The sequence below is a fragment of the Saccopteryx bilineata genome, chromosome 4 (assembly GCF_036850765.1).
Source record: "Saccopteryx bilineata isolate mSacBil1 chromosome 4, mSacBil1_pri_phased_curated, whole genome shotgun sequence".
NCBI lineage: Eukaryota > Metazoa > Chordata > Mammalia > Chiroptera > Emballonuridae > Saccopteryx > Saccopteryx bilineata.
The window spans coordinates 51,389,297-51,411,590 of NC_089493.1; the positions used below are offsets into that span (position 1 = coordinate 51,389,297).

The 22,294-nt window shown below is 38.6% G+C and overlaps 1 protein-coding gene across 1 annotated transcript in view; it reads right to left on the minus strand.

Annotated features, from left to right (window-relative positions):
- Positions 1-22,294, minus strand: part of PIAS1 (protein inhibitor of activated STAT 1) — a 144,867-nt gene that overhangs the window by 50,272 nt on the left and 72,301 nt on the right. Inside the window, exons 3-4 of the mRNA XM_066272878.1 lie at positions 823-907; positions 526-573 (exon numbers count right to left, since the gene is read on the minus strand). Of these exons, the coding sequence (XP_066128975.1) occupies positions 526-573; positions 823-907 (133 nt within the window). The remainder of the gene's footprint in view (positions 1-525; positions 574-822; positions 908-22,294) is intronic.

Below are 22,294 nucleotides of genomic sequence, written 5' to 3' on the forward strand. Positions count from 1 at the left end.
TTTGTAAATTCTCACTCTTATATAGCTAAAATTACGCTAATTTACTATTTAATACATGTTCTTAATTACTTCCTTATTCCCCACATACAGCTGAGGCTCATCCCACCTTTCTACCTTAGACTACTTTAGTTTTTCTGTACCCATGCAGCACTGTAGACATAACCTAAGTACTAGGTACTAGTTCCTTATCTACAGTAGTTTGCCATTCATGAAGATGAGGCCTTTTCTCTCATAAAACTTGGTATTTCTAAAGAGCTGACCACTATATTTAAACATATCATTAGCTGGAGCTTATCTACTGAGGGCAACCAAAATGGAGAAATGTGGTTACATATAGGATACATGAATTGCTATATTAAAATCTAAATTGGATAAAAATCAGATTTCACAGGAGAAGGTTTTCCCTCACTCAAACATCTAAACCCAGTATTTTCAATATACTTACTGAAAATTAAGTGAAATTTTAAAATCTTTAAGAAATATGAACTTTAAAACTTTGGATATATGTTATAGTCAACACTGTACCTTAACTGGACCTGCACTGTGAAGTCACATTTGGTCCCAGAAATATCCCTGGAAAAGACAGAACAAGAACTATAATTACTTTAAAAATATGCATATGAAAGCTGATTCAAGGATACTATTACTCCAGAAAGTTTTTCAAATTATCAGAGATACAACTGTTTTTAAAGTAAATAACACTATAATAATATTTTCAATACTAATATTTACATTACCCAATACACTGTTTTAAAAAATCACTTATTATAGACAAAACTGGATTTAAAGCCAAACTACAAGTTACACCTGAAGACAACTTACATTGAACTGCTGATTTGCTGCACTTGTTGTGGTGTCAATGCAAATGCAAAACAGGTTTCTCGAAAGCGCTGGCTGTTATCTGATGCTAAAGACAAAAAATATATATATCTTTTATTTCCTTCAAATTAATCAATAAAGACAACAAAAATAACCAATCATATGCCTTTAATTAACTAGGATATAGTCTAGAGTTTAGATAACAAAGCAATTAAAGCACTGAAAAATAGGCCCTGGCCGGTTGGCTCAATGGTAGAGCATCGGCCTGGCGTGCAGGAGTCCTGAGTTCGATTCCCGGCCAGGGCACACAGGAGAAGCACCCATCTGCTTCTCCACACTCCCCCCTCTCCTTCCTCTCGGTCTCTCTCTTCCCTTCCCGCAGCCAAGGCTCCATTGGAGCAAAGTTGGCCCGGGCGCTGAGGATGGCTCTACGGCCTCTGCCTCAGGTGCTAGAATGGCTCTGGTTGCAACAGAGCAGTGCCCCAGATGGGAAGAGCATTGCCCCTGGTGGGCATGCTGGGTGGATCCCGGTCGGGCGCATGTGGGAGTCTGTCTGACTGCCTCCCCGTTTCCAACTTCAGAAAAATACAAAAAAATAACAACAACAAAAAAATATGCCAGTTGTAATAGAACAGAAACAGGAACAAAATGGCTAATTCCAGAAGATATATCAGGATTCAGATAATACATAATCAAAGAAACACTCATAAAAATTATCTAATATAAATGTCATCTAAAAAGCATACTTGTAAATAAAATACACTGATATTGATTTTACTTAAAATAGAACATAAACTCATTTGACGAGATGTTACATGGTTTTAGCTAAGTAAAAACATTCTCACTTTGAGATGACATTTAGTCTTTAAGGCAAGTTAAGAATTTTACCATCTCTTAATTATATCACACAAGTTTTATCCAATAAATATCATACATAGTTTCTCCTATGCTCAGATGACTTCACTTCAAAATCTGCCTGTGGTCACTATCTCAAAGATAGAAAAGAAGAAAGGAAGGGAATAAAGAAGAGAGGGTGGGGAGAGAGAAATGACAAGAGAGCAGACAAGCAAGAACAGGTCAGTGTAGAGCAGGGATTCCTACAGCATGCTGCTATGAACAACAGTTCTATTAGCTTTTAATACATGTTATATAGATGAAAAAATTCAATGGTCAATACCCTGCCTTGTTCACTAATGTTTCCTCAGTGCCTAGCACAAAGAGGCAACAAATGCCTTGGTTGAATGAATAACAGAATACAAAAATTAAGAAACACCAGATTAAACTATTTCAACTGTACTTTTCCAGAGTAATTTTCTAGAACTAAAAGATCCCTAGAAGTTATTATTTCTGGCCTGTGGGCCACTTAAAGCTGTGTAGATAAAGTAGCTGAACTTGGCCACTCTTGCTTAATTTGATTTGATCCTACTTGCAAGCAATACTTCCTCCACAACTACTACCAAACTGCAGTTATGTCATGCTAAGAAATATGCATGAACATATAACTATGGGGGGTGGGGTGGAAAAGAGCACTGCTGCTCTTTGATCTCAATATAGGAATATCTTTTTTTTTTTTTTTGAGAGAGAGAGAGAGAGAGAGAAAGAGAGAGAGACAGGAAGGGAGAAATATGGAGAGAGAAGCATCAACTTGTAGATGTATCACATTTAGTTGCTCAATGACTGCTTCTTGTATGTGCCTTGACCAGAGACTCAAGCCAAGCCAGTGACTCCTTGCTCAAGCAAGTGACCTTTAGGGACTTGTTGATGAGCCCATGCTAAAGCTGGAGACCTCAGGGCTTTGTACCTGAAACTTCAGCATCCCAGGTTGATGTTCTATCCACTGTGCCACCACTGGTCGGGCAATATAGGAGTATCTTTTAAAAGCTAGATTTAGTGTTTCTCCTTTCGGTGAGGTGGGAAGGTTTCTTCTTAAAGACTATCTCCAAGAAATAGTTATCAACCAGAAAGTTATCTTTTTTTTTTTTTTTCCTGAAGCTAGAAACGGGGAGAGACAGACTCCCACATGCGCCCGACCGGGATCCACCCGGCACGCCCACCAGGGGGCGACGCTCTGCCTGCGGGGGGGGGGGGGGGGGCGTCGCTCTGCCGCGATCAGAGCCACTTTAGTGCCTGGGGCAGAGGCCAAGGAGCCATCCCCAGCGCCCGGGCCATCTTTGTTCCAATGGAGCCTCGCTGCGGGAGGGGAAGAGAGAGACAGAGAGGAAGGAGAGGGGGAGGGGTGGAGAAGCAGATGGGGGCTTCTCCTGTGTGTCCTGGCGGGGAATCAAACCGGGGACTTCTGCATGCCAGGCCAATGCTCTACCACTGAGCCGGCCAGGGCCCAGAAAGTTATCTTAATTGTAAAGTATCAACCTAGTAGATGGTCAACAACCAGGGACTAGACAGTTTCCTGTGTCAGGCACAATGCAAGTTAACTCCTTTGCTTCTTAAAGAATATGCCGCTATAAAGATTAAATTCAGTCCCATAGGTTTAGCCTAATTTAGATTTCTGGCTCCATTTTAAAACAGTGTGAAAGTAATTTCTCAAATACAAATATTCATATTACTCACTAGGTAAAATTTCAGTTTCATTTTAGAATATATGAGTACAGTTAGTTTTGGATATGCACATACAGATTTCGATAGTTATGACTAATAATAAGGCTGTTTCTTGTGCCATACATAGAATCAGGTTTATTACTTAATAATAATCACTATTTACATCCTATTTTATATATATTATAATGCTCATAGAATTATTACTACTTATCTGGAAAAGCACCTTTTTTTGTGTGTGACAGAGACAGACAGAGAGAGGAACAGATAGGAAGGGAGAGAGATGAGAAGCATCAATTCTTTGTTCCGGCACCTTGTTTCTCAGTGATTGCTTTCTCATATGTGCCTTGACTGGGGGGCTACAGCAGACCAAGTGACCCCTCGCTCAAGCCAGCAACCTTGGGTTTAAGCTGGTGAGCGTTGCTCAAACCAGACGAGCACACGCTCAAACTGGCAACCTCAAGGTTTCGAATCTGGGTCCTCTGAGTCCCAGTCCAACAATCTATCCACTGTGCCACTGCCTGGTCAGGCGAAAAGCATCTTTTTATACTATGTCGTTTTCAGTCTTGATTTCCGCTATGAACACACCAGTGGAGAATTTATCCTTTGGGTCTTAGATAACAGACTATCTAAAAACTTTTCTAAGTGAAGTAAGTTAATATTATTCCTTTCAGAAAAATTCAAGCTAAATAGAATTGTAAAATCTTCATACTAAAGAATGGAGTCTTTTCCAAAACAATGACTTCCAATGTTTGGGGTATGCATCTCAAAGTGTACACAGAACAATCCATAGGGATACAGGAAAAAATACCTGTAAAACAGGAGTTTTTAAAAGTTGAGATTTTTTATTTTATTATTAGCAATAAAGAGAGACAGACAGACAGATAGGGACAGAGAGGAGAGAGAGATGAGAATCATCAGTTCTTTGTTGTGGCATCTTAGTTGTTCATTGATTGCTTTCTCATATGTGCCTTGACTGGGGGGGGGGGGGGCTCCAGCTGATCCAGTGCCTCTTGCTCAAGTCAAGAGACGTTGGGCTCAAGCCAGAGACCATGGGGTCAGGTCTATGATCCCACACTCAAGCTGGCAACCAACCCTGCGCTCAAGCTGTGAGCCCACACTCAAGCCGGACGAGCCTGTGCTCAAATTGGCAACCTTGAAGTTTCGAAATTGTGTCCTTAGTGTCCCAGGTTGATGCTCTATCCACTGTGCTACTGCCTAGTCAGGCTAAAAGTAGAGATTTTAAGAAAACCAGATAGAAGGTGACAGAAGAGTATATATGACTTTGGGTGATGAGTATGCAACATAATCAAATGTCAAAATAACCTGGAGATGTTTTCTCTGAACCTATGTACCCTGATTGATCAGTCACCCCATTAAACTTAATTAAAAAAAATAAAAACAAAAAAATAAAAACAGATTTTACATAAAAATCTAAAACCTAATTTACAAAGCTACCTAAATTTTATATGAAAACTTTTCACTTTTATTTTTATGTTCTATAACAAACATTAATAGTTTAATGTGTGTGTGTGTGTGTGTGTGTGTGTGTGTGTGTGTGTGTGTGTATGGTGCATGCTAAATTATTTTGCTGGGAGGTCTGTGTGATCAAATAAGCTTGTAGACTATTGACCTAGAATACAACCTTACTTTCAACCCTTCCATTCGCATTTTGAACCCTTTTAGAGGTGAGGAAGAGGGCCCATTCCCTTGTCAGGCAGAAGATGACTGGTGATGAACAGTTTAATTGTTAGAAAAGTTTAGTGGAAAGAGATGAGATCACATAGACTAGATTCCAAACTGGTTTTGCCACATATTTGCCATATGACCTTAGGTACTTATCCACTCTGTTTCCTTCAATATATAAACAAATACATATATATATACACACAAACCCTAATAGGGTTATTTTGAAAAATATAAACGCAGCAAGATATTAAAAAAAACAATTTCCTTTTCTGTTCCCTTTCCTCCTTATGCTCTTATACTGAATCAAAATATATAAGGCTGTAATTTTCGCCCATTGATGTCATACAGCATAGCCACTGACAGCCATTCTTCAAATATTTCAGACAACGTTAATGTGCCTTTCTCTCCCTCCACCGAGTCTTCCCACTATGTTTCAGACAAGATTTCAAAATTACTCACCATGCAAATCTTTTTCCTCTAAACAAATCCCTGGTTGTCACACTATAAAGTGACAACCGGAACTAGACACATTCTGTATATCCTATATTATTTATTCAAAATATTTGCAGCCCCTCTGTAACGGCCCATCCCCATGGGAGGATTATACCTCCAGTGCCACTGATATTAGCCCTGCCCAATGAAATGTGAGTGGAAGTGTATTACTTCCAAGCAGGAATTTTAAGAGCTATCCTTTGGTTTTACCATCTTCCTTTCCAGTCTGCTCTGACTCTGATTCTAGAGTGAAGAGAGGATAGTTTCGGCCTGACCTGTGGTGGCGCAGTGGATAAAGTGTCGACCTGGAAATGCTGAAGTCGCTGGTTCCAAACTCTGGGCTTGCCTGGTCAAGGCACATATGGGAGTTGATGCTTCCAGCTCCTCCCCCCTTCTCTCTCTCTGCCTCTCCTTTCTCTCTCTCTGTCTCTCCCTTTCCTCTCTAAAATGAATAAATTTAAAAAAAAAAAAAAAGGAGAGGATAGTTCCACAGCCATAACATGAGTGAGAAATAAATCCTAGCTGTTTGCCACTGAGATTTATGGTTGCTTGTAAGCTGACTTTTTTTATATTATTCTAGATAGAATATGACTAGAACAGTATTTTTTATCAACAACCACCATTTAATATTGTTAATCCATGCAACAATCATGAAGGAAAGGTATCTGCTCCTTATTTAGATTTAGAAATTGAGGTTCAAGTAGTTACATAACTGTTAAGCTTCATACTAGGTAAGTAGAACCAGAATTGAAACTCACGATCTACAAATCTCCAAAGCCCATGTTCTTCTCATAACATAGATCATTAGCCCCCTAACATAGGTGTTATACTTCTATTACTGCAGACTAGCATTATATAAATCATAAAAATAGGAAAAGAACTACCCATCACCCCTCCTCATAACTGCTTATAATGTTCACATATTTCCTTCCATTCATTTTATCAACTTGTATATACAATTTGAAAGCTCGCTTTAAAAAAATTACCCTCCTCATAACTACATTTTTCAATTACAATATCTATTTCCATATTTTAATTATTATATTATATTTTATCTACAGGGTATATGCAAATCTTAATTACTCCCTTGATTAGTCTTTTAGGTTGCTTCTAACTTCTCATTACTTGAAACAATTCTGTTAACATCTTTGCGCTTATTTTTGGTTTTTTTGGAAGGGAGAGCAACTTAGTGTTTTCTTTTAATCAATCCCAGATGTGAAATTTCTGGGTCAAAAAGTACAGAGATTTTTATGAACCTTGACAAAACACAAGAGTGATTTTCAAATGGTTGTAACAGTTTACATAAGACCATTAGCAATTTATGCATCTATTAATTGCATCCTACTCTGGCCTGCCTGGAGTTGTTGCTAATTTAATGGGTGGGTCCTATAACGCCTTAATAGTTTCATTTGCATTAAGAATTTCCCCCATTTTTAATTTCCTATTTAATTGTTTAATCTTGTCCAGCACCCAATTTTATATTTGCATAAGGATTTGATACATAAAAATATTAACCATTGGAAATTTGCTTAAAATATTTTCCCCAACTGGCTATATTTTTTCATTTTGGTTACATTTTTGGATGATATAAAAGTTAAATTTTAATGTATCTAATCTATCAACTATCTTTATAAATTCTAGTTGTCTCCCTTAAGTTCTTTGGCCTATTGTTTCTATGTAATTATTAATCCATTTGGAACTTATTTTAGTATGTGTTATCTCTAAATTTGTTACTATAAATTGCTTACAGTTATACTAACACATTATTTGTTAAATAATCCTTCCCTTCCCTATGGATATATGCACTTCCTTTAGCATATATTAAATCCTTAAATCCAACATGTTCTATTTCCTGGCTATTTTCCCAGGGGTCTTTTTTTATCCTAGTGCTGGCACTCTAGTTTTTAATTTTTATGGCTTGATTATGTTTAAATATTTTTAAGGTAATTTTTATTTATTGATTTCAGCAATAGAGGAAGGTAGAGAGAGAGAAAAACAAGAACATCGAGCTGTTCATGTATGTGCCCTAACCAGAGGTTGAACTGGCAACCTTTGTGCTTTAGGACAATGCTCTAACCAACTGAGCTATCCAGTCAGGGTTGTTCTAATATCTTATAGCTAGGTTTCACTCCATCCAGTCTTTTTTTTTTTAATCAGAACTTTAATGTTGACTCAAATATTCATCTAGATGAATTCTGAAAACTTTCGCTATGATTTTTAAATCCCAATGGTATTTTTAGTAGAATTACAATACACCTATGAATTATTTTGAACTGACATCTTTATATCTTTAATTTTCCCATTCTCAAGCGCTGTACCTGTGGCCATTTAATCATTTCAAGGTTTTGTCATTTTTATCATATAGATTAGTTACACAGTTCCCATTAAGATTATTCTTACAACAGATATTAATCAACAGAACGAATTATCTATTTTCTTTCTTGACACCAACATCATACTATATATAGTGTTATAGCTTTATACTAAGTCTTGAAATCAACTAGTGCTAGCCCAAGTGTCCATCAGTAGATGAATGGATAAACAAAATGTATATCCATTCAATGAAATATATTTCTCTGCCATAAAAAAGAATAAAGTCCTGATATGTGCTGCAACATGGAAAAACTTGGAAATATTATGCTAAGTGAAATAAGACAGACACAGCAAGGCAAATATGATATGATTCCATTATTTTAAGTATTTAGAATAGGCAAATTCAGAGAGACAAAAAGTACATGAATGGTTACTAGAGGCTGATGGGAAGGGGGGAATGAGTAGTTATTGCTCAATAGGTATAAAATTATTCTTTTATTTTTTAACTAATGTTTTTTTTTAAGACTTTATTTATTCATTTTAGAGAGGAGAGAGAGAAACAGGAAACTTCAACTCCCATATGTGCCTTGACCAGGCAAGCCCTGGGTTTTTTTTTTTGAACCGGTGACCTCAGCATTCCAGGTCGATGCTTTATCCATTGCGCCACCACAGGTCAGGCTATAAAATTATTCTTTAGGCCCTGGCTGGTTGGCTCAGTGGTAGAGCATCGGCCTGGAGTGCAGGAGTCCCAGGTTCGATTCCCAGCCAGGGCACACAGGAGAAGCACCCATCTGTTTCTCCACCCCTCCCCCTCTCCTTCCTCTGTCTCTCTCTTCTCCTCCCACAGCCAAGGCTCCATTGGAGCAGAGTTGGCCCCGATGCTGGGGGTGGCTCTATGGCCTCAGCCTCAGGCACTAGAATGGCTCTGGTGCTCTGGTCGCAACAGAGCAACACCCCAGATGGGCAGAGCATCGCCCCCTGGTGGGCATGCTGGGTGGATCCCGGTTGGGCGCATGCGGTAGTCTGTCTGACTGCTTCCCTGTTTCCAACTTCAGAAAAATACACACACAAAAAAAAATTCTTTGGGGCGATGTAGAACTTTTCAGAAATAGTGATAATGGCTGAACAACACTATGATTGCAATTAATACAGAAATGTACATTTAAAATGATAAAATGGCAAATTTCATTTTTATTGACTGTCTCCCTGTTTCCAACTTCAGAAAAATACCAAAAAAAAAAAAAATTCTTTGGGGCGATGCAGAACTTTTCAGAAATAGTGATAATGGCTGAACAACACTGTGAATGCAATTAATACAGAAATGTACATTTAAAATGATAAAATGGCAAATTTCATTTTTATTACCATATATATTTTTTTTTACCACAATAAAAAGATTAATAAAATAGGTCATAGACCTAAGTGTAAAATCTAAAACTATAGAAGTTTTCAAAGAACACATGAAAGAAATCTTTGTGACCTTTGGTTAGGTAAAATTTCTTAATACCAAAAGCACAATCAATTTTTAAATTGATAAACTGAACTTCATAAAAACTAAGAACTTATAATCTTGGAAAGACACTGTAAAGGAATAAGAGAAGCCATAGATTGGGAGAAAATATTTGCAAATCACATATTCATTAAAAGACTTACAGCCAGAATATATAAAAACCCTTGCAAGTTACTAATAAAAAGAGCAAACAATTTAATAAAATTTAAAATGGGCAAAGATTTGAACAGATACCTCAACAAAGATAAATATATGAATGACAGAAAAAAGCACATTAAAAGATGTTCCATATTCTTAGTCTATAAAATATGTAAATAAAAACTACAATGAGATACACACCGACTAGAATGTGTATCTAGTGGTGGTAGGAAAGGCCCAACACTGTCAAAAATAGTTATTAGTTGCTTAGAAAAGTTAAACCTGCATGTATCACATATGACACTTACTGTATTCCTAAGTAATTTATCCAAGAAAAACAATAATCACACCATACATAGGTGTGGGCCTACATTTTCATAACAGCTTTGTTTTCAATACCCTAAAACTGGAAACAACCCAAATGTGTATCAATAGGTGAATGAATAGTGTTATAGCCATAAAATAAAATACAGCAATAAAAAGGAATAAATACACACATAACAGATAAATCTTAGATTATAATTTTATGTAAAAGAAGCTAGATCTCCTTCCACTCCCAAAGCGTATACAGTGGACCTAGAGATGTAAGTTTAATTCACTCTATAACCGAGCTCGTAAGTCAGTCAACTCATATATCAAACAAATTTCTCACATTTAAAAAAACTGAAATAGATTTAATCCGTTCCAGCCCTGTGAAACATCCCCAAACCATCCTAAATTATGAAAAACATGTTTTTAATTAAGAAACACACATGTATACTTTACCAATGCAAAACAAAATATATGAAATAAAAGAAAAAAGTGTTATTTAGTACTGTGTTCTTACCTTGGAGACAGACGAGTGAGGCTAACGGAGGTGAATGGCAGAGGAGGAGGGAGGGAGGAAGGGATGCAGGCACTGTAGACACGGAAACTAAAACTGTACTTTCTTAACACTAAATGTAAACTAAAGCTGCATTTTATTTTAAACAAAACTAAAACTGCACTTTCTTTACTTAAAATGAAACCACAAAAACTTAATTGTAAAGAAATGCACTTTAACTTTAAACTTAACCTAAGCTTAACATTATGTATTTTTCATTTAATCATCACCTGTTTTTGCCTTTTTAGCTGTACTTTCGGCACTTTCACTTGCAGGACTTTTGAATAAAAATCTATCCAAAAAGGCCTGCTTTAGCCTGCCTTTTAAAATGTTACAGAAATGTGACAAACAAGTGTTATTAAAAAGTGCTGAAGCAGACCAGTTGAAACTTTTTCTGGGTGTTTCTTTTCAGTGAAACTTGAAAGCTTCTCCCACATTGCCAGCATGTCTTTAACTTCACTTGTAGGAATCACTTCCTCCAACTCTACCTCTACTACCTCTACCAACACTACTAATCTCTTGCAGAAGCTCCGTATATTGCATCATCTGTAGCTCCTTCAACTCCTCAGTTGAGAGTTCCTCCTCATGTTCCTCGACGAGCTCGTTTATGTCACCCTCATCTACCTCCAGACCACAATCTCCTCCAACGCTTCTACCTCGGTCTCGGTTTCTGGTTCGAATCCTTTGAAGTCCCTGTCTGCAACAACATCAGGCCATAACTTTTTCCATGCTGAGTTCAAGGTTCTTCTTGTAACCTATTGTCGTGCCAAGTCAATAATGTGTAAACATATCACGATGTTGTAGTGATCTTTTCAAAGCTCTCTAAGGGTTAGAACTGTATTCTCAGTCACCTCAAAAGCAGCGGCGGAACAAGTACTTTGTGTAAACCTTTTTAAAGTTGGAAATGACCTGCCGATCCATAGATTGCAAGATTGAAGTTGTGTTGGGTGGGAGGTAGAGGACTTTCACAAATTTGAACTCACTGAGAATGTCATCTTCAAGACCAGGTGGGCGGGCTGGAGCATTATCAAGGAATAGTAATATTTTCATCAGGAGTTTATTTTCTTGAAGCTATTTCTTCACTGCAGAACCAAAGATGAGATTTACCCATCCAATAAAAAACTGCTATGTAACCCATGCCCTAGCATTGCCGCGCCACATAACATGCAGTTTTTAAGAATCTTGTGAGTCTTAAAGGCTCGAGGATTTTCAGAATGATACACTAGCAGCGGCTTTACTTTATAGCAGGGGTCGGGAACCTATGTCTCGTAAGCCAGATGTGGCTCTTTTGAGGGCTGCATCTGACTTGCAGAGAAATCTTAAAAAAAAAAAAAGTAACATTAAAAATATAAAACATTCTCATGTATTACAATCGATTCATTTCCTACCACTCATGTTCATGGTTGTGGGTGGCTGGAGCCAATCACAGCTGTCCTCAGGGACAATACCAAATTTTTATTGGATAATGTATAAAGTACACGGGTCGTTGTATGGCTCTCACGGAATTACATTTTAAAATACGTGGCGTTCATGGCTCTTTCAGCCAAAAAGGTTCCCGACCCCTGCTTTACAGTCACTGCTAGCATTTGCACACAGTTCAAGAGTCAGACGGTCCTTCATTGGTTTATGGCCTGGCAGCTTCTACTCCTCTGCGTTGATGAAGGTCTTCCGGGGCATTTTTTTCCAAAACAATCCTGTTTCATCACAGTTGAATACTTATTGGGGAATGTAGCCTTCCTTTGCAATAAGCGCAGCAAAATGTGTGATGTACTCCTCAGCTGCCTTAACGTCAGCACTCACAGCTTCACCATGCCTCAGCACCGAGTGGATGCCAGATCTCTTCTTGAAATTTTCAAACCAGCTGTGACTTGCCTTAAACATATCTTCTGCTGCCTCTTTTGAGGTGGATGTTTCTTTCTTCTTCAAGTAGCCGTAAATAATATGTGTCTTTTTGCATATTACAGTCTCCGTCACTGTATCTCCTGCCAGCTCTTTCTCTTTCACCCACACCAGCAGAAGCTTCTCCATTTCTTCATGGATATTTGTCCTTAATTGGGACAGAATTGTAGATCCTTTCACTGAATTTGTGCTTTTGATGGCATCCTTTCATTTAAGGATGGTACAAATTGTAGGTGTAGTACAGTTATGCTAGTTCAATCACTTGTACACCATGCTCATGTTTTTCTATTATTTCTTGCTTTACTTCTATCTACATCATTCTCTTCTTCTCACCACTGTCCTTTACACTCACTTTCTTCGGTCTCATGACAGCACACACAAAAAGTTAGTAAAAAATGCAAAAATGATGTAAGAACAAGTACAGTGCAGGAGATTCGACTTGATTCTGCGGGTAACATGTGAGAAAGAACAAGATGCTGGTGTTGTGCTGCTGATACTGGACCCGTGAGCCAATGCACCAATTAGCGGCAGCTTGCCGAATCACAACTCATATATCGGAATTTCACTCAGATCTTGAACAAAAATACAGACCAAGTCGCAGCTCATATCTTAAGAAATTCGTATGTTGGTCTGCTCGTATCTCAAGGTACCACTGTATACTCCCACGATTTCATTATATAAAATTCTAGAAAATGCAAACTAATTTGTAGTGACAGAAAATACATCAAATCTAGGGACTAGGTGGGAATGGAAGAAATAACAGGGAGGGATTACTAATGGGATGAAGAGACACTGGGTAGTGATGGATACATTCATTATTTTTATTGTGGTAATGATGTCACATAGTCAACATGTATTAAACTGTACACTTCAGCCTAATCAGGCAGTGGCACAGTGGATAGAGCGTCAGATTGGCATGAAGAGGACCCAAGTTTGAAACCCTGAGGTCGCTGGCTTGAGCGTGGGCTCACCATCATGATCACAGGGTCACTGGCTTGAGCATAGAATCAGAGACATGACCCATGGCTGATAGCTTGAGCCCAAGGTCGCTGACTCAAGAAAGGGGTCACTCTCTCTGCTGCAGGCCGCCCCCCAGGCAAGGCACACATAAGAAAGCAATGAATGAACAACTAAGGTGCCACAATAAAGAATTGATGTTTCTCTTCTCCCTCCCTTCCTGTCTGTCTGTCCCTCTGTCTATCTCTCTCCCAAAACAACAACAACAACAACAAAAAACAGTTTGGCCCTGGCCGTTTGGCTCAGTGGTAGAGCGTCGGCCTGGCGTGCAGGAGTCCCAGGTTCGATTCTGGCCAGGGCACACAGGAGAAGCACCCATCTGCTTCTCCACCCCTCCCTCTCTCCTTTCTCTCTGTCTCTCTCTTCCCCTCCCGCAGCCAAGGCTCCATTGGAGCAAAGTTTGCCCGAGTGCTGAGGATGGCTCTGTGGCCTCTGCCTCAGGTGCTAGAATGGCTCTGATTGCGGCAGAGCAACGCCCCAAGATGGGCAGAGCATCGCCCCCTGGTGGGCATGCCAGGTGGATCCAGGTTGGGTGCATGCGGGAGTCTGTCTGACTCCCTCTCCGTTCTGGCTTCGGAAAAAAATACCAAAAAAAACCAAAAAAACAGTTTAACTAAAACAATGGCAAAAAAGGGCAGAGGTAGAAAAGGGCTGAACAATAGAACCATGGTGAATTGGTACTAACATTTAAGGTTCAAGCCAAAAAAGAATTAGCTAAAATTTCAGAAAAAAAAGCAGAGGGCAATGGTATTCTTGATACCAAGAAAATAGAGAATTTCGAAGCAAGAGTGGACAGCGTTAAATGCTCAGAGGTCAGTTATGGTATGGATTGAGAGCTGGATTTAACAACCAGCAAGTCACAAGTGATCTTAGCAGGACATGTTTCAGTGGCATGGTAGGAACAAAAGCCAGACTGCAACAAGTTCAGGTGTGAATGTCATGTTAAGTCATTGCTTGATTTTGACACTTAAATATAATATTAGATCTTTAACTGTTTTCCTATCTGCAATAGCAAAGTACACGAAAATCTCAGATTTGTGAATTAACATACTGTTCGAATCACTGTAACCAATCCTGAATGTCTCCAAAGTTTTATAATATACAATAATTTAAAATTTTGTTAATATAGGAGTTCAAATATTGTCTGTTTTGGGGAAGCAGGATGAGTGTCCCTCAAGTAGTAAGTATCTCAGCCCCTCAATGTGACCTGAACTGTATACTTACCAACAGTTCTCACTGAGGGTAAAAATAGAAGTCACTCACATTGTCACTTATTCTATGCTCCAAGTTAGAGGAAAGATAAAATGTTCTAGTAGTGTTCATAATTCAGTATACTTACAAAGATCATACTTAGTTTAAAATAATTCTCTTGTGAATATTAAGGGCTTATTGTGTTCATGGGAGAGATTTGAAACAACCATACCCCTTGTAAACATTTATTACTAATGTTTCATTTGTAAGAAAGAAAAGCATTGCCCACAATATCCAGGACATAATTATAATTCAAAGACACAAAATATGCAGAGGGAGTTAAGTTTTTTGAAATTTCCTTTTACATATTGCTCATAGAAAGATGCACTAGATTAAAAACAGAAACAGGAATCATGTTGCAATTTACATAAATTAAAAACACTGGACGGTAAAACCTAGATACATAAAATAAACAAGGTTATTGATATTCTGATGATAGAAACAGTGAGCTAATCTAAGTGGCTGTACTTTCAACTGCTCTAAAAATATTTGCTATTCCACCTCACCAGCAGAAAGAAAAGCTAAAAATAGTCATCTTTTCTATTACAGAATATTTCTTGCTGTCTTGGGGAAAATGAAAATAAAATACCTATCTACAAATGTCAGCCTTAAAATCTTTAATAAGGTCTGGTTTATTCACACGAACAAAAACCTGGATAACAATGTAATTTTAAAAAACATAGCTGAATGATAGTTTCATCAACTAGGTTGCTAACAATCATTAAGACAGAAGCTTGCAGAAAATTTCTTTCAATAAAAGGCATATATTGAATTGTTAACAAATTTACACTGTTTTAACTACTTCAATTTTTAAAATGGGAACTTTTTAAAGCAAACAATATTGATGACATAAGAACACTCATAATACATTAAGGGAAAAAAAGACAAGATATAAACTTGAAATGTACAACCTAAGTACATTTATATACAACTGCTCACAAAAATTAGGGGATATTTTATACCTTCATATTCATTTTGAAATATCTCCTAATTTTTGTGAGCAGTATATATGCCTTAAAAGACCAAAAAGAGGCAGCAAAAATTGATTTCTTTGTAATTACTTTAAAATTTTTTCACATTGAGACATATTGCTTTATTGTTTTACATATCTTTAAAAAAACCACAATACTATCACTCACATTAAATATGCAGCTAAATTCTGAGAATTTTCATGGTGGCCAATATTTCACAATAAAATGTCACTAAAGTTTTTAGAGTACAACAAAAATCACACATGAATTTTTCCACTCATACAGAACAAACATACCAATACCAAGAAACAAGAAACAACTGTCATATATGATACTTCTGGACCCTAGTTCTATAAAACCCTTAGATTTTATTTTACAGTTTAGTTGCAGGTTACTAAACTCATTTTCAATAAACTTGTCTATGCTTTTTTATCATCTTACTCCTCTGGAGTTTAATTCTACCTGTTCTATGTACTTTGTCTTTATATTATGTCTCAGTTTACGGGTTTAGTAGCTGGTCTCCTGATAGACTTAATCGAATGAGCCTATACAGACTCCTTGGCAACTTTAAAGCTAAAAGTATGGTAAATATTTTATCTGGCCCATCTATTCTCTCAAAGCTGGCAGGCTATCCATCTATTTTAAGTCCAGCGGGGTTAAGACATAGCACTAGGTCAAACCAAGCCAGCCAGGTATGAACTAAGTCTGATGATAAATGTTTCAACGCAGAAACAGAAGGAAACTGATTATAATTGGGAAGTTTTCTCTTTCTTTTGCAAAAATATCTTTTCATTTTCATCTTTATTTTTTTTATTTTTGTATTTTTCTGAAGCTGGAAACGGGGAGAGACAGTCAGACAGACTCCCGCATGCGCCCGACCGGGATCCACCTGGCACGCCCACCAGGGGCAAGCTCTGCCCACCAGGGGGCGATGCTCTGCCCCTCTGGGGCGTCGCTCTGCCGCAACCAGAGCCACTCTAGCGCCTGGGGCAGAGGCCAAGGAGCCATCCCCAGCGCCCGGCCATCTTTGCTCCAATGGAGCCTTGGCTGCGGGAGGGGAAGAGAGAGACAGAGAGGAAGGGGGGGGGGGTGAAGAAGCAAATGGGCGCTTCTCCTATGTGCCCTGGCCGGAAATCGAACCCGGGTCCCCCGCACGCCAGGCCAACGCTCTACCGCTGAGCCAACTGGCCAGGGCCTCATCTTTATTTTGATGCAGGTAATACAACCATTCCAAGTTAGAAAAAAAACACTAAAATTCTGTTACCTGATGATAGCAGCTAAAAAGCATTTTGATATATATTCTTTCAGGCATTTTCTGATACATCACAAGTGTAATACATACATTATTTCCCACTAAACTGCACTGGATACTTTGTCACTTAAAAACGTATAATAAGGCCCTGGCCAGTTGGCTCAGCGGTAGAGTGTCGGCCTAGCGTGCGGAGGACCCGGGTTCGATTCCCGGCCAGGGCACACAGGAGAAGCGCTTCTCCACCCCTCCGCCGCGCCTAGCGTGCGGAGGACCCGGGTTCGATTCCCGGCCAGGGCACACAGGAAAAGCGCTTCTCCACCCCTCCGCCGCGCCTTCCTCTCTGTCTCTCTCTTCCCCTCCCGCAGCCAAGGCTCCATTGGAGCAAAGATGGCCCGGGCACTGGGGATGGCTCTGTGGCCTCTGCCTCAGGCGCTAGAGTGGCTCTGGTCGCAACATGGCGACGCCCAGGATGGGCAGAACATCGCCCCCTGGTGGGCAGAGCTTCGCCCCTGGTGGGCAGAGCATCGCCCTCTGGTGGGCGTGCCGGGTGGATCCCGGTCGGGCGCATGCGGGAGTCTGTCTGACTGTCTCTCCCTGTTTCCAGCTTCAGAAAAATGCAAAAAATAAAAAATAAACGTATAATAAGCCCTGACCAGATAGCTCGGTCATACTTCTGAAGCACAGAGGTTACCTGTTCGACCCCTGATCGGGGCACCTACAGGAACAGATTGGTGTTCCTGTCTCTCTCTCTCTCTTTCTCTCTCTCTCTCTCTGTCCCTCTCCCTTCTTCTATTGCTAAAATCAATCTATAAATAAAATTTTAAGTATAATAAAAAACTTTCCATGTCAATAGCATATCTTTGTCACCATTTTAAGTGGCTACATGGTATTCTATAATACAGATGTGCTATAATTTAATGAATTTCTTCTTTCTGGACATTAAGGTTACTGTCAATATTTCCCTCTAGAACCAATGCCTTGATGAATCTTTGTCCTCCCTCCCTAGGAGTGTGGTGGGTATGTTTTTCTATAATCTTTATTTCCTTAGGATATCCTCTTAGGAAAAAAAAATGGGTGGGTCAAGATATATATATATTTGTGTGTGTGTGTGTGTGAAAGAGAGAGAGAGACAGGAAGGGAGAGAAATGAGAAACATCAATTCTTCGTTGCAGCTCCTTAGTTGTTCATTGATTACATTCTCATATGTGCCTTGACGGGGGGCTACAGCTGACCGAGTTACTCCTTGCTCAAGCCCAGCGACCTTGGGCTTAAGCCAGTGATCTTTGGGCTCAAGCCGGCGACCTTGGGGTTTCTAGCTGGGGTCCTCCACATCCCAGTCCAACACTCTATCCACTGTGCCACTGCCTGGTCAGGCAAAGATATACACATTTTTTAAACTTTTGTACAAACTGCAAAAATGTTCTTCACTTTGCATAACTGGTATATATATTAAAGTTCTAGAGTTCCTTGCCAACACTAGGCAGTAGATAAAAAATATCTTAAGTCTTAACTTTTCATTTCTTTGACTACTTTATAAGTTGACTATTTTTCATACCCTTACTGGTTTTGTGTTGTGAATTACTCTATTCTGCTATATTAGTCATCTCTTAATTTTTTCTTTTGATGCTTCAAAACTGAGAAATGATTACTGCTTTTAATGACTTTAAAGACCTAAATAATAGCAGTTCCTTTAGCATAGGGTAGGTACAAACCTACTTGGAAAAGGTTCATGAGAGAAAGTGAGGAAAGAAGTCAGAAACAGTGAATCAACACACCCCTGGCGAGGAATTATGTGGTAAAGGAAAAGAAAATGAAGGTACAGCTAGAGGGAAATTAAAAGTAATCTTTTTAAAATGAGAAAGTTAGCCTAAAGTTGCACATTAATGGGAACCATCAGGTAAAAAGGCAAATAACTGATGATATGGAAGAGAGAGGAAAGAATTACTAAGCAAGGTCCATGAATAAGCATGCGAATGGGATCCAATACACATGAGCCTAAGAACTGGCCTTAGCCCAGAGTCCAAAGAATTCATCCAGGGTCACAGAAGACAATGTATATAGCATACTGTCAGAGATGTGATTAGTAGGTAGGTAGGTAGGTAGGTAGGTGGTAGGTACTGGCATTTTTGATGGTGGGAACTTCCAGAAGTTAACTTTTGATTCATTCTAGATTCTCATTGCAGAAGAAATAAGAAGCTAAGTCAACAACACAGTGAAGAACGGTTGTGAGAGAATAGCATGTCATGTGGGAATAAGATGTGAAATAGTCACCTAGCAAAGAGAATATGCGAACTAGGCAACACTATCTGATGGCTGGGTAGGAATAAGCACTCTTATTCACACACAAATTATTTCTACGTTAAAGATATGTAATGTGGTCATATATTTTTCCCTTGGTTTATTTATTTTGCCATTAAATGTAATAAAAGTGTGTTTTTCTTTTTTTGAGTCCTCACAAAATTATATCGCTTCCTTTCTTAGGGTAAATTCCTTCCTCACCCCAATATCATTCAAATTTTATTTATGCATTTTAATCCATTATTGAGGCATTTATTTAAATGTAATCTATATTTCCTGATATTGTTTTAGTCTCATTTTAAGCATTTAAAATTTTTTTTAATATTTTACTTACTGATTTTACAGAGGTGATTGGGAGTAAAAAGAAGTAGTTGCTTCATTCTAGCTGTTCACTGACTGCTTGTCATATTTGCCTTGACCAGGCAACCTCAGTGCTCCAGGTCAACGTTCTATCCATTGTGCTACCATAGGCCAAGTTTAAGCATTTAAATCTTTAAATAGTTTTCATATTATTCTGATTAATTACATGGTAGGAATCTTACCTATTAATGTTTAATTAGGTACTCCTAAAACAACTTAATGTTTAATCCATGCCACTAATTAGAAAGTTCACTTTTATGCTATTTTCAAATTGTATTTTTACTTCTCTAAGTCCTTATTCAAGCATCAGTTTCACAGTTTCAACTACTGCAATTTGCCATATAGTATAGATATAGTATATTTTATATGTGGTACTGCATACATACACGCCTCTTTCAGAATTTCTGTCTAGTCTTGCTACTGGACATTTTGGTCATGGTACCCCCACTGCATCTAAATTCCCCTTCTAGCTAAACCTTTCCAGCCCCTATCTCCTACCAGGGAAGCAACTCCAGGCTGTTTTCTGTATTGAACACACATTGGTAGGACCAGGGAGCACAATTTTCCCAGGGGTGGCTTAGCCACTGACTTCTGGGCAACCCATTAAATGACTAGACCCCAAGGGATCCATCTATTAACAACACAGTAACTAAAATCAATTCAAACAACTTTCTTCCGGAATTTGGAGTGTGGGACATAGAGTATTTTAAGTGCTCTTTGTACAGAAACAAACAAAACAGATGCTTAGAAAGATCGAGGTGCCATAGAGAGAGAAAATGCACATAACCTGTCAGAAAAAGTACATAATAATCATAGCTTTCCAATTCTGGTTTTAATTCCCATAATTTCTTACAATTAACTTTTCTTAGGTGACCTGATGTATTAGACTTCCTTGCAATCAAAAAAGCCTATAATCCAAAGGAATATTAGAATTTGATCGAGTTCTCCTACTCCTCCCTTCACCTCCCTCTCTACCAAATTGGATTTTTAATTATAACTATACTAAATTTACTGAGAACAAACACCTTTCAAAAGACTATGTCTTTATATATTAAAGTTTTGAGGGTTTGTAAACATTTCTTTTTTCTTCCAACAAGCCCTATATATTTGAGGAGTATTCTTCTGTATTTTATTTTTTATTGTTACATGAGATTTTTCTTCAAATTTCTAACTAGTTCTTAGCAAACATATCAATATGTCTCATAGTATGGTCCATTGAGAAAATACTTTGAGATGATCTAAAGGGAAAGGGTTCCCTGTTCAAAGAATTTTGGAAAGTTGTTGCATAAAGCATATTTAAAATTCTGAGAAATTCTGCAATAGAAAAAGTTATTTAAGTTCTTGAATGTAATGGGAAATAGTCAAAGAACACCTGCTGGGATGCTACTGAACCAGTATCCAAGGATCACATTTTGTAAACAGTGGTATATAGCTAGTAAGCATTTCCTATATACTTATTCAGCACTTTCTATTCCTCCAACAGTCATTGTTTGTGGCTTTACTTCCAGTCTCAGAATGAAGCATATGGCCTAAGTCTAGGCTGAAAAGTGCATTGCATTCCCTTGCCAGGATTGATTACTTAGTCAAGGTCTTATGGCTTTTAAAGTAGTGCCATCATAGTGAAGCTCAGGACTTTTCCTGGAAATGCTGGGACAAAAACTTTTCCCTTTTTTGGCTAATTTGAATCTGGAAGGATTCCAGGAACTGCTGGGAACTATATAACATCTAAAAAACTTAGACTACCATTAAGGAAGTAGAGACACAAATGAAGAACATGAAATAAATTTGTTATAGTTACTCAACAAAAATTCATTGATCACCTAATATATATAAGCTATTATATTTCTAGGTTCTTGGGATAATTAATGAACAAGAGACCAAAAACCTCTGTCCTTATGGCCCTTACATTCTAATTGGAAAAGATAAGAAACAATATAATAATAAAGTACGTTAGAAAGTGATAAACATTGTGGAAAAAATAGGGCAGGGTAATAGGGACTTAAAAGAAAGAGTCAGAATTTTAAATAGAGTAGTCCAGGTAAGGCTTAAAAAAAGATCAGTATCGGCCCTGGCCTGTTGGCTCAGTGGTAGAGCATCGGCCTGGCGTGCAGGAGTCCCAGGTTTGATTCCCGGCCAGGGCACATAGGAGAAGCACCCATCTGCTTCTCCACTCCCCCCTCCTTCCTCTCTGTCTCTCTCTTCCCCTCCAAGGCTCCATTGGAGCAAAGTTGGCCTGGGCGCTGAGGATGGCTCCATGTCTCCTCTGCCTCAGGTGCTAGAATGGCTCTGGTCACAATAGGGCAATGCCCCAGATGGGCAGAGCATCACCCCCCTGGTGGGCATGCTGAGTGGATCCCAGTCAGGCGCATGCGGGAGTTTGTCTGACTGCCTCCCTGTTTCCAACTTCAGAAAAATACAAAAAAAAAAAAAAAAAATCAGTATCTTGAGTTAAAGGAGGTGAAGGAGATAGCCATGTGAATATCTGCAGTAAGAGCATTTCAGGTAATGAAAATACCCATGCTCAGACCTTAGGATACAGTATACTTGAGAGAACAAGAAAGCCAGTGTGGTTAACAGTCAAGTTAACAAAAAGAATACTAGTAGATGATGATATCAGACAGGTAATGAAGAGAGGGCTAGTTCATAAAAATTCTGGATGTTACTATGAGTCACAATGGAAGCCAAGGGAGAGTTTTAATTAAGCAGAGAAGTAACATAATTACCTTACATTTAAAAGAATCACTCTGGCTGTTACACTGATAATACTGTAAAGGGGTGGGGCGAGCAAAGGTAGAAGCAGAGATCAATGTAACAACTCAGGAGAGGTGACTGTGGCTCAGATCAGAGTAGCTGCAGCAGAAGTTATGAGA